This window comes from Drosophila serrata, unplaced genomic scaffold (genome assembly GCF_035046125.1).
Source record: "Drosophila serrata isolate PLE 108 unplaced genomic scaffold, ASM3504612v1 contig_187, whole genome shotgun sequence".
Lineage (NCBI taxonomy): Eukaryota > Metazoa > Arthropoda > Insecta > Diptera > Drosophilidae > Drosophila > Drosophila serrata.
The window spans coordinates 27468-39906 of NW_028257085.1; the positions used below are offsets into that span (position 1 = coordinate 27468).

Here is a 12439-nt window from a genome sequence, read left to right on the forward strand (position 1 = left end):
TCGACATGCAATATGCCCCTTATTTACACCCCAAACATTAATTTAACAGACATAAACAGACACTTAAAACTAGAATTCCTAACAAGGAAGAAACTAAACATAGAACACTGCAATCAATGGTATAAAAGCATTAACAAAGACAATTTAAACATCGGCAATTATTGCTGATCCTTCCATCCCAAATCGAGCAGGCTCGATCAAATTAAAATAATACGCCTTAGACTAGGCCACACAAAACTTACACACGAGCACTACTTTAATCAAATCCAAACCCCACCCTGCCCCTTCTGCCAAGGCGACAATACCTTACCCCACCTATTAAATTCATGCCCATCACTCCTTTCTACTAAACTGTCTATCTTCAAAAATACATTAAATCTCCTTAACAAACTCACCCCCGATAATTTAGAAAAATTCTTAATTTTCTTAAAAAGTTCTAACCTATACCACAAAATTTAATAATATCAAAAATATACATAAATATAATCTACCAACTAAGTAGCCTTAATACAACCAAGAATATGAAATTAATTTAATAGACTTAAAGACTATCATTAACCTTATAAGCCGTAGGCCTTGCCGCCAGCGCTTTACCACCTATGTTAAGTTAGTCTAGTTTTGCAAACTTCACTATCTTTAATAATAAATAAATAAATAAATGTTTAACATAAAACCGTTTAACTTAAAAAGTTATTTTTACCTATTTTTATTTTTATTTAATTATTAATGTTTGATGAGGAAAAAAACATTTTGGGTTCTATATTTATTACTACACTATTTTTTAACATCATTTTAGGTTGGCCTAAGCGTGGAGCCAATGAGACAATATTTGAGTATTATGTAGATGAAAACGGAAACTGGCAGCATTGGAGCACTAAAGTAGAGGAATTTCGATATCCTGAGGACGAAACTCCGGAATTCGCATCTATCTTAGTTCCAAATGTAGATAACGTACGCACTGCATTTTTACTTAATAATAGTGCTAAGCAACTTAAACAAGTTCTATTAATCGGAGAGCAAGGTACTGCAAAGACGGTAATGATCAAAGCATATATGGGTCTCTATGACCCAGAAGTGCACATTTTCAAATCATTTAATTTTTCTTCTGCGACGACACCCAATATGTTTCAGGTAAGATAAAATATTTAATTGTATTCCATTTGAGTGAATATTTATTATAATAATAATTAAAATAATAATTTTGACCAGTAGCTTGGGACAAAGTCAATGAGTCATTTCCCATCCTATAAAGAATATATCTTAGATCAATATAAAAAACTTGTACGAATTGCTATCTTTTTGGTGGATGTAGCATATACATAAGACATATACATGGCCAGATCGCACGATCATACAAAATTACTACCAAATACTCTTCTATTTATGTATATATATTTTTATGTTTTCTTTTTACACCCATGCAGGGTATTATAATTTCAGTCAGAAGTTTGCAACGCACTGAAGGAGGCACCTCCGACTATATAAAGTATATATATTCTTGATCAGGATCAACAGCCGAGTCGATCTAGCCATGTCCGTCTATCCGTCTGTCCTTCTTCCGTTTCTACGCAAACAAGTCTCTCAGTTTTAAAGCTATCTGAATGAAACATTGTAGTTAGTCTTCCATATACTTTTACTCGTATATATGTCGGAATGGGCCGGATCGGACGACTATATCATATAGCTGCCATAGGAATGATCCGAAAATTTTTACAAAAATAATTATAACATTTTCAGTTTTCAACAGAATGTAATCAAATTTGAAATATAGCCATTTTATGTTACACTAAAATTTTGTGTTAAATTTTATGAAAATCAGACTACTATACCCTATATCTTCCATGGGAACAATCGAGAAATTAATTCAATTAAAACCTATAACTTTTTCAGTTTTCAACTAAATTTGATGAAATTTGAGATATAGGTATTTTATATTAGTCTTAAACTTTGTGTCAACTTTAATGAAAATCGGACGACTATATCATATAGGTGCCATAAAAACGACGAGGCAAATCTGTGAATGTAAAACTGTTAATATTTATTTATTTATTTATTTACTATTAGCTTATAATACATAAAAATATTTATAATATAATAACTAATCAAAGATAAGAGTAACTAGCTACTAAGGCCATCGACTCGATAATTAATATTGCAATTTGTTTCAGTGGGCTTAATACTTAATGAGAGTTATAACATGTCGTGCTATTTAAATTAGGTGTATGATTTTACTTTTTCTTAAGAACGATATTATTAGGTTTAAGTTAGTAGTTGTTAGGGTAGCTAATAAGTTGGAGGGCGGTGTTGTAGCGCTTGCTCGGTATGAGATACTTTTATTAGCGCCATCTGTTGGTCGATCATATGTCGAAAGGCGGCTTTGCCAGTGTAGCAAGCGTAGGTCGGCTAGGGCACGACAGATCGGGTGTGAGAGCAACAGAGGCATTTGTCAACGGTCTCCCCGTTTCCCCCACTTTCACATTGGGTTACCGCCACTTTTCCGGCGTCATCTTCCAGCATTCCATTTTGGGCTGCTGAAGCGTAGTGACTCCCATATTTTGAGCTGGCGACAGATTTTCGAAAAAAGTATTCGCGAGTGTGCAAAGTGCTGAGAATAAAATTTTGGTTATTGGCCACTGAGCCGCGAACAAAAGGTGAGCGTACAGAAAGGGGAAAGCATAGGCAGCTTAAACTTATTTAAGAATTTTAAAGGCTGCATTTGTACCGCTCGAAGGCCCGAGGAGAGGCGAGGGGCAGGCAACGAAACGACGCCGGCGCAGCTTCTTGGATTCTTTTAAGCGGCTGGATCTGAATTCTAGGAGGAGGACTTCCCCGTCGCCCCGCTCACCAGAGGTGGGGAAAATATTACTTTTTATATAATTTTATGGGGTTGAAGCATAATTAATCGCCGAATGCGGTAGAACGACCTTTGTCCCCTTGGCGAACAGCTCTAGAGAGCACAACTAAGAAGAGAATTCGGTAGTAGTCGTACGAGCTTTTATGCCGGAGTCGGTGTAGGCGTAGGCTTCGGCAAAGCATTGCGATTAGTTTAATGTAATTCTTTCGGGCGTTTTGAACTCGCCGCCGCAATGCGATCCCGGCCAAAGTACATTTAATTCGAGCCCCATGCCTCATCGCGACGAACTATTATAAAGAAAAAGGGAATTTTCGACCCCCATTTTGCTCCAGTGTCAGTGAAGATGATATGGGAAAATTAGTGTAAGAAAAAATATAAATTTTAAGTTAGGTTAAATTTCGGAAAAATTGCAAGGAAAAAAAGAATGATGTGAAATGAACATAGGCATATGTAAAGAGCAATGTGCGGCAAAGAGAAATGTTAATTCGTTGCATTCCGGTGAAAATTAATGAGAAAGTCGATTTAAATAGCGCGGGCCGTATGCGTCTCTTTTTTTTTTATCCCCCCCCCATCTTCGTAATCTCTTTTAGGGATGTGAATTTCTTTTTTTTGCATGTATCATTTTCATCCCAATTTTCAGCTAGCCTCCGAGGAAAGCGCTTTCATCGGTGGAGTTAAGAAAATGGTGAGTGTCGAAGTAATAATTTAAATAATTTCAAGTACAAGAAAGAAAGAAAAAGAAATAAAATGAGAAGAAAGAAAATGTCCCAAATTATGAGCCGTTAATATAAAAGAAAGATCGAAAGTCAACCGAACCAACGGCAGAAAACGAAGAGGGAAAGAGAAAGAAAAGAGAAACGCTGATACATAAGGCGTTTGCGTTTAAGGCTATTTATGCTGAGAGCTTTTATGCTTCTCCAATTCGAATTATTATTTTTGTTGTTGCAACATGTAAAATTTAACTTTAGACGGCGCGAATAATATTTTCCTTCAACTTGCCAAAGATTGTTTTGCCATCATTTTTATTAAGGCCCGAAATTGAGTCGAAGGGCGTATATTTATTTATCATTGGTATTCTAAGTTTTAATGTTTAATTGTCTATCTACGCCTTCTAGTTTAAGTAATGAATTTATATTTTTCTAGTTTTAAATAAAATTATTATAATGTTTTAAAATGTCGGGTATTGGCCGCAGCTGGCATGCGTGGTGATGTAGGATAGCACTTGTCGAAGGGGTCGCTCAAGCTATATAGCTTTGAGGATGGGAGCGACCATAGGAAGGGTGGGCAAACTAGAGCCTCCAGAACACCAGGAGTGCTAAAAAAAGGGGAAGTAAGCCGAAGAGAGTTCAATTTTCTTCAACTTTTATTTATGTGTTGTTTGTTTCTCTGTCCCGGTTTAAGATTGTTGTAGCACGCAATTTTTTTCTGTTTAAAATTATGCAAAGGCAACCCGAGATCTGAGCAAGACCATCACTCCCGTAGCCGACGAGCCGACGAGCCGAAGCCTGAAAAATATCTTGCGTGCGCTCCGATCTCGAGCTAACAACTTGCCTGTGACATTTGTTTTGAGTGTAGCGATTCGTTACATTTATAAATAATATGTTTATCTTTTTATAATTTTAATAAAATTGGCGCCCAACGTTAAGGCCACATACATATCATATATGATTATCATTTATGATTATCAGTTCATAGTTTTAATAAAATTGGCCAACGTGAAGGCCACATATATGTTCAATGTGACTCACACAGACACACACACAAATAATTGTTAAACTTTTCGTCCAGCCAAGGGGTGGACTAAGACTAGGTTGTGCTTACAGGTAGTCACCAAGCCACGGTTGCTCCAGCTGGTAGGAAGGCATGTCAATTCCCACTCATAGTTGTTCGGAAGCATAGGAACACGGAAGAAGATGACTCAGGTTTGAAGCATCTAGCCGGCCGCAGACGACAACAGAGGAATAGGGAGTAGACAAACTCGTGTATACTCTACACCGTGTAGCCCGAGTCGGTGCATATCACACGCATAGGACTAGCAGGTGCATTTGCTTTCAGAAGCGATCACTTGACCACGGATGATAGGCATAGGCAAAGGGACACAACAGATTTCATAGGGGCTTATTAATTTTGTTATTATTTGCATAGGACTTACTGAGCGTTTATCTTTCAGAAATGAAACTCAGGCCACGGATATTAGCAGAAGGCATAGACCCAACATTGACGGAAGAGTAGAAGCGTGGGCCGATCGGATAGCAGACAGCGAAGCTTTCGTCTGACCACGGCAACACGCTCTGCAGTGTTGTTGTTATTGCCAAATAGCGATTAACAACGCTCGTCATAATTTTTTTCTCGATTCTCTTTTGTGCTTACCGAAACCTTTTGTTTGTATATGTATAAGTGCATTTTAATTACAAGCATTGCTATGCTTGCTGGCCAGACTTTTTGTATTGATTTGTTTATTGTCGATTTTTGATTTGATTTGATTTTCGTTGCGAAACAAAATTTTATTGCTTGTGTTTATATTTTTCTATATTTCAGGTGTTATCATTGTATTTCTTCAATATTATTATTATTATTAATTACATTTAATGAAGGGATTTGAGTTGAGGCTTCGATCTATATAGATTCCATAGCGATCTTAAGGTTCGGAACTTGGATAAATTCTTCATTATTTATGTTCAATTCTTTTTTCTTGTATATTAATTTTAGATTAATTTTCTAGCTGGTTTTAGGTATTATATAGGGATATAAGATATTAGGAGTTTCTATTTTGAATCCGTTTCGTTTCGACTGGTAGTCGTCCTGAATTTATTATTCCGCTTCGTTTTTATTTAAAAACTAGCCATGGATCCAAAAGCTTCGGGATCCACGAAATGCATGCTCTGCGGAAAGGCTTTGTCACCAGATCAAGTAAGCCGTGGGAGTTGTGGGCATATATTCCACAAGGAATGTGCAGACGCGTTGGTCAAGAAGCAGGGCAGCTGTCCTGGTTGCGAGGCCAAGGGAAATTCCGCCAAGGCGAAGACCCCAGCTCCAAAAAAGCAAGCGATGAGCAGCATTGATGCTGAAGCGATCAGCGACATTGTAGCGCAACAACTAAGGGCAGTGCAGCATAATTTGCTTACCAAGCTTACGGAACAGATGGGCCAAATAATTCAGGCAAATTTCGCGGCGCAGATGCAGGAGCCGCCAAGGTCAAACGAATCTGTCCATAACTTCGGAACTCAATCAGTAGCGGGGGATATTGAAATCCCAGACAGGCCCACGTCAGCTTTTTCTAGCTCCGATTTAGGTAGTCGTCCGGATAAGGTTGGACAAATTATTAGCAGTTGGAAGCTGCGATTCAACGGGTCTCCAGACGGATTGAGCGTAGATAAATTTTTGTATCGAGTGGAGGCGTTAACTCGACCAACCCTCAACTTGCATTTTGATTTGATTTGCGGAAATGCCAGCGTACTGTTCGAGGGACAAGCGAGAGAGTTTTATTGGCGGTTTCATAAAGAATCCGATAGTTCCAGTTGGGATTTGCTTACTGAAGCTTTACGAAAGCAGTTCCGAGATATGCGTACGGATGTGGATCTGAGAGAGACAATTCGTGACAGAAAGCAGAGAGAGAGGGAAAGCTTTGACTCCTTTTACGATGCTGTGGTACAGATCACAGACTGCCTAACAGTTCCCATGCCAGAAAAAGATCTGGTAGAAGCTCTTAGCCGGAACTTGCGGCCGGAAATAAGGCACGAGCTGTTGAACGTGAGCATAGACTCAGTCCAAAAGCTTCGAGATATCTGCCGGCGTAGGGAAGGTTTCCTTGAAGATGTGAAGCGTACGTATGGGTATCAGAAACCTGTTCCTTTTCGGAAGCAAGTGTCTGAACTTGTGCAGGAGTATCTGTCGGACGTTGAGCAGGTAGCAGAGGTAGATGTTCTAGCATTGGTATGCTGGAATTGTAGAAAGGAAGGGCACCGGTATCACGATTGTGAGGAAAGACGGAAAATATTCTGTTACGGTTGCGGTACCCCTAATTCTTACAAGCCGTCCTGCCACAAATGCCAAAAAAACGGGAAGTTGAACACACGACCCCGACAACAGCCGTGTGTTCTCCGAAACAAGCCAGCGAATTCCGATGTCAGTCAGCAATGAATACTAGCTTAGAGGAGGCAGCTACTGATGCAACAGTTTTTTGGCATCAGCAAATACAGCACAGACAATTACCGGACTTATCGATAAACCCAGTTAGAACTCATTCTCGAAATGCAAAAAGAATGAGAGACTTTTGGCGAGCGGCTGAAACGATAAATGCCATCAGATACAAAAACATGGATAGACGGCCGTACGCAGAGGTTCAAATTCTAGGCAGATTGGTGCTCGGTCTTTTAGATACTGGTGCATCTATGAGTGCCGTCGGTGGGAATTTGGCCAACCAAATTGTTAAGCAGGGAATAGCGTTCAAAAGGGTGGCAACTACGGTAAATACAGCCGATGGCCAACAGCAAAAAGTGGTAGGCCGATTAAAGACTCCAATTCAGTATGAGGGAAAGATACATGAGCTTGATTTTTATATTATTCCTTCTCTGAGTCAGGACCTGTATTTGGGTATTGACTTTTGGACCAATTTCGAACTTTTGCCCCCTGAAATGAGTATAGATGAATTAAGTAGCGATGCCCATGTTTTGTCTGACATCCAGCAGTCTAAATTGCAGTCAGTCATTAAGCAGTTTCCATCTTTTCCGGTTTTAGGTTTGGGAAAAACTTTCTACTTTCTACTTTCTCATTCTATCGATGTTGGAGATGCCAAGCCTGTGAAACAGAGACATTTTCCAGTTTCGCCAGCTGTGGAAAAGTTGCTTTACGAGGAAGTCAACCGTATGATTCAGCTAGGCGTAATTGAGGAATCAGATAGTCCTTGGTCTTCGCCCGTCGTGTTGGTGCAGAAGCCAGGAAAGGTACGACTCTACCTCGATAGCAGGAAGGTAAACGCCGTAACCAAGAAAGATGCGTACCCTTTGCCACAAATTGATGCCATATTAAGTCTTCTTCCCAAAGCCAATTTTATTTCAAGTCTGGATCTTAAGGACGCCATTGGCAAATCCCATTAGATCCACAGTCACGCGATAAAACCGCGTTCACGATCCCTGGCAAGCCGTTATACCAGTATAAGGTAATGCCTTTCGGTTTAACTAATGCTTCGCAGACGATGACCAGGTTGATGGATAAGGTAATACCCGCAGAACTCAGAAATGAAGTCTTTGTATATCTAGATGATCTCTTGATTGTATCAGATAGTTTTGAGGGTCATCTAAAGGTTTTAGAAACGGTTTCCAGTCGCATAAGGGCCGCTGGATTAACTTTGAATGTGGAGAAGAGCAAATTTTGCATGAAAAGTGTTAAATTTTTGGGCCATATTGTGGGCGAGGGAGTAGTTCGAACAGACCCCGAAAAAATATCGGCAATGACGGATTTTCCACTGCCATGATCTTTGAAGGCACTGAGAAGATTTCTCGGAATGGTCGGATGGTATCGGAAATTTATCAGTAATTTTGCAGCTGTATCAGCTCCTTTGACAGACCTTTTAAAGCCTAGGCAGAAGTTTGTGATGACTCCGAAAGGAGAAGAAGCGTTTACTAAATTAAAGGAAATGCTTTGCTCGGCTCCAGTGCTTCGTAGTCCTGATTTTAGTAAACCATTTTACATTCATTGCGATGCTAGCAACTCCGGAGTGGGAGGAGTTTTGGTTCAGAAAACTGAGAGTGGTGAAGAATGCCCGATAGCCTTTGTAACGAAAAAGTTAAACAAGGCTCAAAAGTCGTACACGGTTAGCGAAAAGGAATGTTTGGCGGCAATTATTTGCATAAAACGGTTTCGAGCGTATGTGGAGGGCCACGACTTTACAGTCATTACGGATCATGCGTCCCTCAAATGGTTGATGTCCCAAACGGATTTGAACTCCAGGCTTGCTCGGTGGGCGTTGAAACTTCAAGGATTCACGTTCAAAATTGAGCATCGAAGTGGTAAGCTGAACGAGTCCCTGACGCGTTATTCCGAGTCAATTAGTGGATTATTAGATGATTTGCAATCTGCACATTTTCGTGATCCTGGCTATGTAAAGTTGATCGAAAAAGTTAAGGCTAACGCTAGCAGTTTGCCAGATTTAAAAGTAGCGGTCGGATTTCTCTATAGGAAGACAGATCATTAACAGGGGATACTATGCATGACTGTTTTTGTTGGAAACTATGGATTCCGGCGGGCTTGGTGCCCGAAGTTCTTAAAAAGGCTCATGATGATCCTTTAGCGTCACATGGAGGTGTCCATAAAACTCTAGAGAGACTAAGGAGGTATTATTATTGGCCAAGACTGGTGAAGGATGTGAAGGAATATATTCAGGCGTGCGACATCTGTAAGACGACCAAGGCTCCCAATAGCACTTTAAGACCACCTATAGGAGTAGCACCAGAGTCCGCGAGGCCTTTCCAAAAACTTTACGTGGATTTTTTGGGCCCGTATCCTAGGTCAAGAAGTGGAAATGTGGCCATATTTATCGTGCTAGATCACTACAGCAAGTTCGTTTTTCTGAAGGCGGTGAAGAAATTGACAGCGGGCGTGGTTGTGAAATATATGCTGGATGATTTATTCCATACTTTTGGGGTCCCAGAGACCATTGTTTCAGATAATGGGTCTCAATTTAAGTCAGAATTGTTCCAAAAGCTGTTGAGGGAGTACAAAATTTCACACACTTTTACCGCCGTTTACTCGCCACAAGCTAATGCATCCGAGAGGGTAAATCGATCGGTGATAGCTGCCATACGATCGTATGTACGCAGCGACCAGAAAGATTGGGACGAGCAGCTAAGCAGCATCTGCTGTGCTCACAGATCAGCGGTTCACTCTAGTTTAGGCACTTCGCCCTATTATATGATTTTTGGGCAGCATTTCATCTCATCCGGTGCAACGTATAAGGTGTTGAGAGCTCTTAGTTTGCTTGAAGATAGGTCTTTGGCATTCACGAAAGAGGATTCTTTAGAACTTGCTCGCAGCAAAGCATTGGAGATAATGAAAAACCAATTCGAAAAGAATGAAAGAAGATATAATCTGCGATCGAAGTAAGTATCTTTTAGTAAAGGCCAAGAAGTTTATCGAAGGAACTTTAAGCAGAGCAACTTTGCAGCTGGTTACAACGCGAAGTTGGGTCCGTCTTTCATTAAAGCTAGAGTAAGAGATAAGATTGGACAAGTTTACTATGATCTTGAAGATTTGCAGGGGCGTTATGTAGGCCGATTCCACGCCAAGGATATAAAGCAGTAGCCTCGCAAGCTGTTTATCAGTCTTGGAGTGTTGATCCCCAAGCCTGATCTTGCTAGGGGGGTATTTTGTAGCGCTTGCTCGGTATGAGATACTTTTATTAGCGCCATCTGTTGGTCGATCATATGTCGAAAGGCGGCTTTGCCAGTGTAGCAAGCGTAGGTCGGCTAGGGCACGACAGATCGGGTGTGAGAGCAACAGAGGCATTTGTCAACGGTCTCCCCGTTTCCCCCACTTTCACATTGGGTTACCGCCACTTTTCCGGCGTCATCTTCCAGCATTCCATTTTGGGCTGCTGAAGCGTAGTGACTCCCATATTTTGAGCTGGCGACAGATTTTCGAAAAAAGTATTCGCGAGTGTGCAAAGTGCTGAGAATAAAATTTTGGTTATTGGCCACTGAGCCGCGAACAAAAGGTGAGCGTACAGAAAGGGGAAAGCATAGGCAGCTTAAACTTATTTAAGAATTTTAAAGGCTGCATTTGTACCGCTCGAAGGCCCGAGGAGAGGCGAGGGGCAGGCAACGAAACGACGCCGGCGCAGCTTCTTGGATTCTTTTAAGCGGCTGGATCTGAATTCTAGGAGGAGGACTTCCCCGTCGCCCCGCTCACCAGAGCTGGGGAAAATATTACTTTTTATATAATTTTATGGGGTTGAAGCATAATTAATCGCCGAATGCGGTAGAACGACCTTTGTCCCCTTGGCGAACAGCTCTAGAGAGCACAACTAAGAAGAGAATTCGGTAGTAGTCGTACGAGCTTTTATGCCAGAGTCGGTGTAGGCGTAGGCTTCGGCAAAGCATTGCGATTAGTTTAATGTAATTCTTTCGGGCGTTTTGAACTCGCCGCCGCAATGCGATCCCGGCCAAAGTACATTTAATTCGAGCCCCATGCCTCATCGCGACGAGCTATTGTAAAGAAAAAGGGAATTTTCGACCCCCATTTTGCTCCAGTGTCAGTGAAGATGATATGGGAAAATTAGTGTAAGAAAAAATATAAATTTTAAGTTAGGTTAAATTTCGGAAAAATTGCAAGGAAAAAAAGAATGATGTGAAATGAACATAGGCATATGTAAAGAGCAATGTGCGGCAAAGAGAAATGTTAATTCGTTGCATTCCGGTGAAAATTAATGAGAAAGTCGATTTAAATAGCGCGGGCCGTATGCGTCTCTTTTTTTTATAGTTTCCCCCCCCCCCATCTTCGTAATCTCTTTTAGGGATGTGAATTTCTTTTTTTTGGATGTATCATTTTCATCCCAATTTTCAGCTAGCCTCCGAGGAAAGCGCTTTCATCGGTGGAGTTAAGAAAATGGTGAGTGTCGAAGTAATAATTTAAATAATTTCAAGTACAAGAAAGAAAGAAAAAGAAATAAAATGAGAAGAAAGAAAATGTCCCAAATTATGAGCCGTTAATATAAAAGAAAGATCGAAAGTCAACCGAACCAACGGCAGAAAACGAAGAGGGAAAGAGAAAGAAAAGAGGAACGCTGATACATAAGGCGTTTGCGTTTAAGGCTATTTATGCTGAGAGCTTTTATGCTTCTCCAATTCCAATTATTATTTTTGTTGTTGCAACATGTAAAATTTAACTTTAGACGGCGCGAATAATATTTTCCTTCAACTTGCCAAAGATTGTTTTGCCATCATTTTTATTAAGGCCCGAAGTTGAGTCGAAGGGCGTATATTTATTTATCATTGGTATTCTAAGTTTTAATGTTTAATTGTCTATCTACGCCTTCTAGTTTAAGTAATGAATTTATATTTTTCTAGTTTTAAATAAAATTATTATAATGTTTTAAAATGTCGGGTATTGGCCGCAGCTGGCATGCGTGGTGATGTAGGATAGCACTTGTCGAAGGGGTCGCTCAAGCTATATAGCTTTGAGGATGGGAGCGACCATAGGAAGGGTGGGCAAACTAGAGCCTCCAGAACACCAGGAGTGCTAAAAAAAGGGGAAGTAAGCCGAAGAGAGTTCAATTTTCTTCAACTTTTATTTATGTGTTGTTTGTTTCTCTGTCCCGGTTTAAGATTGTTGTAGCACGCAATTTTTTTCTGTTTAAAATTATGCAAAGGCAACCCGAGATCTGAGCAAGACCATCACTCCCGTAGCCGACGAGCCGAAGCCGGAAAAATATCTTGCGTGCGCTCCGATCTCGAGCTAACAACTTGCCTGTGACATTTGTTTTGAGTGTAGCGATTCGTTACAGTGTAAGCCCGAAGAGGTTGGTCCTAAGTTTATGGTAGTGTCTGCATGAATCCAGTATTTGTTTGACTGATAGATCCTCCTCCCCAC

The 12439-nt window shown here is 40.5% G+C and overlaps 1 protein-coding gene across 1 annotated transcript in view; it reads left to right on the forward strand.

Annotated features, from left to right (window-relative positions):
* Window positions 1-890: 890 nt before the first annotated feature.
* The window catches only part of kl-3 (dynein heavy chain 8, axonemal kl-3), a 68525-nt gene continuing 56976 nt past the window's right edge, over window positions 891-12439 (forward strand). The window contains exon 1 of the mRNA XM_086829172.1: window positions 891-1131. Within this exon, the coding sequence (XP_086685298.1) occupies window positions 1039-1131 (93 nt within the window). The 5' untranslated portion in view covers window positions 891-1038. The remainder of the gene's footprint in view (window positions 1132-12439) is intronic.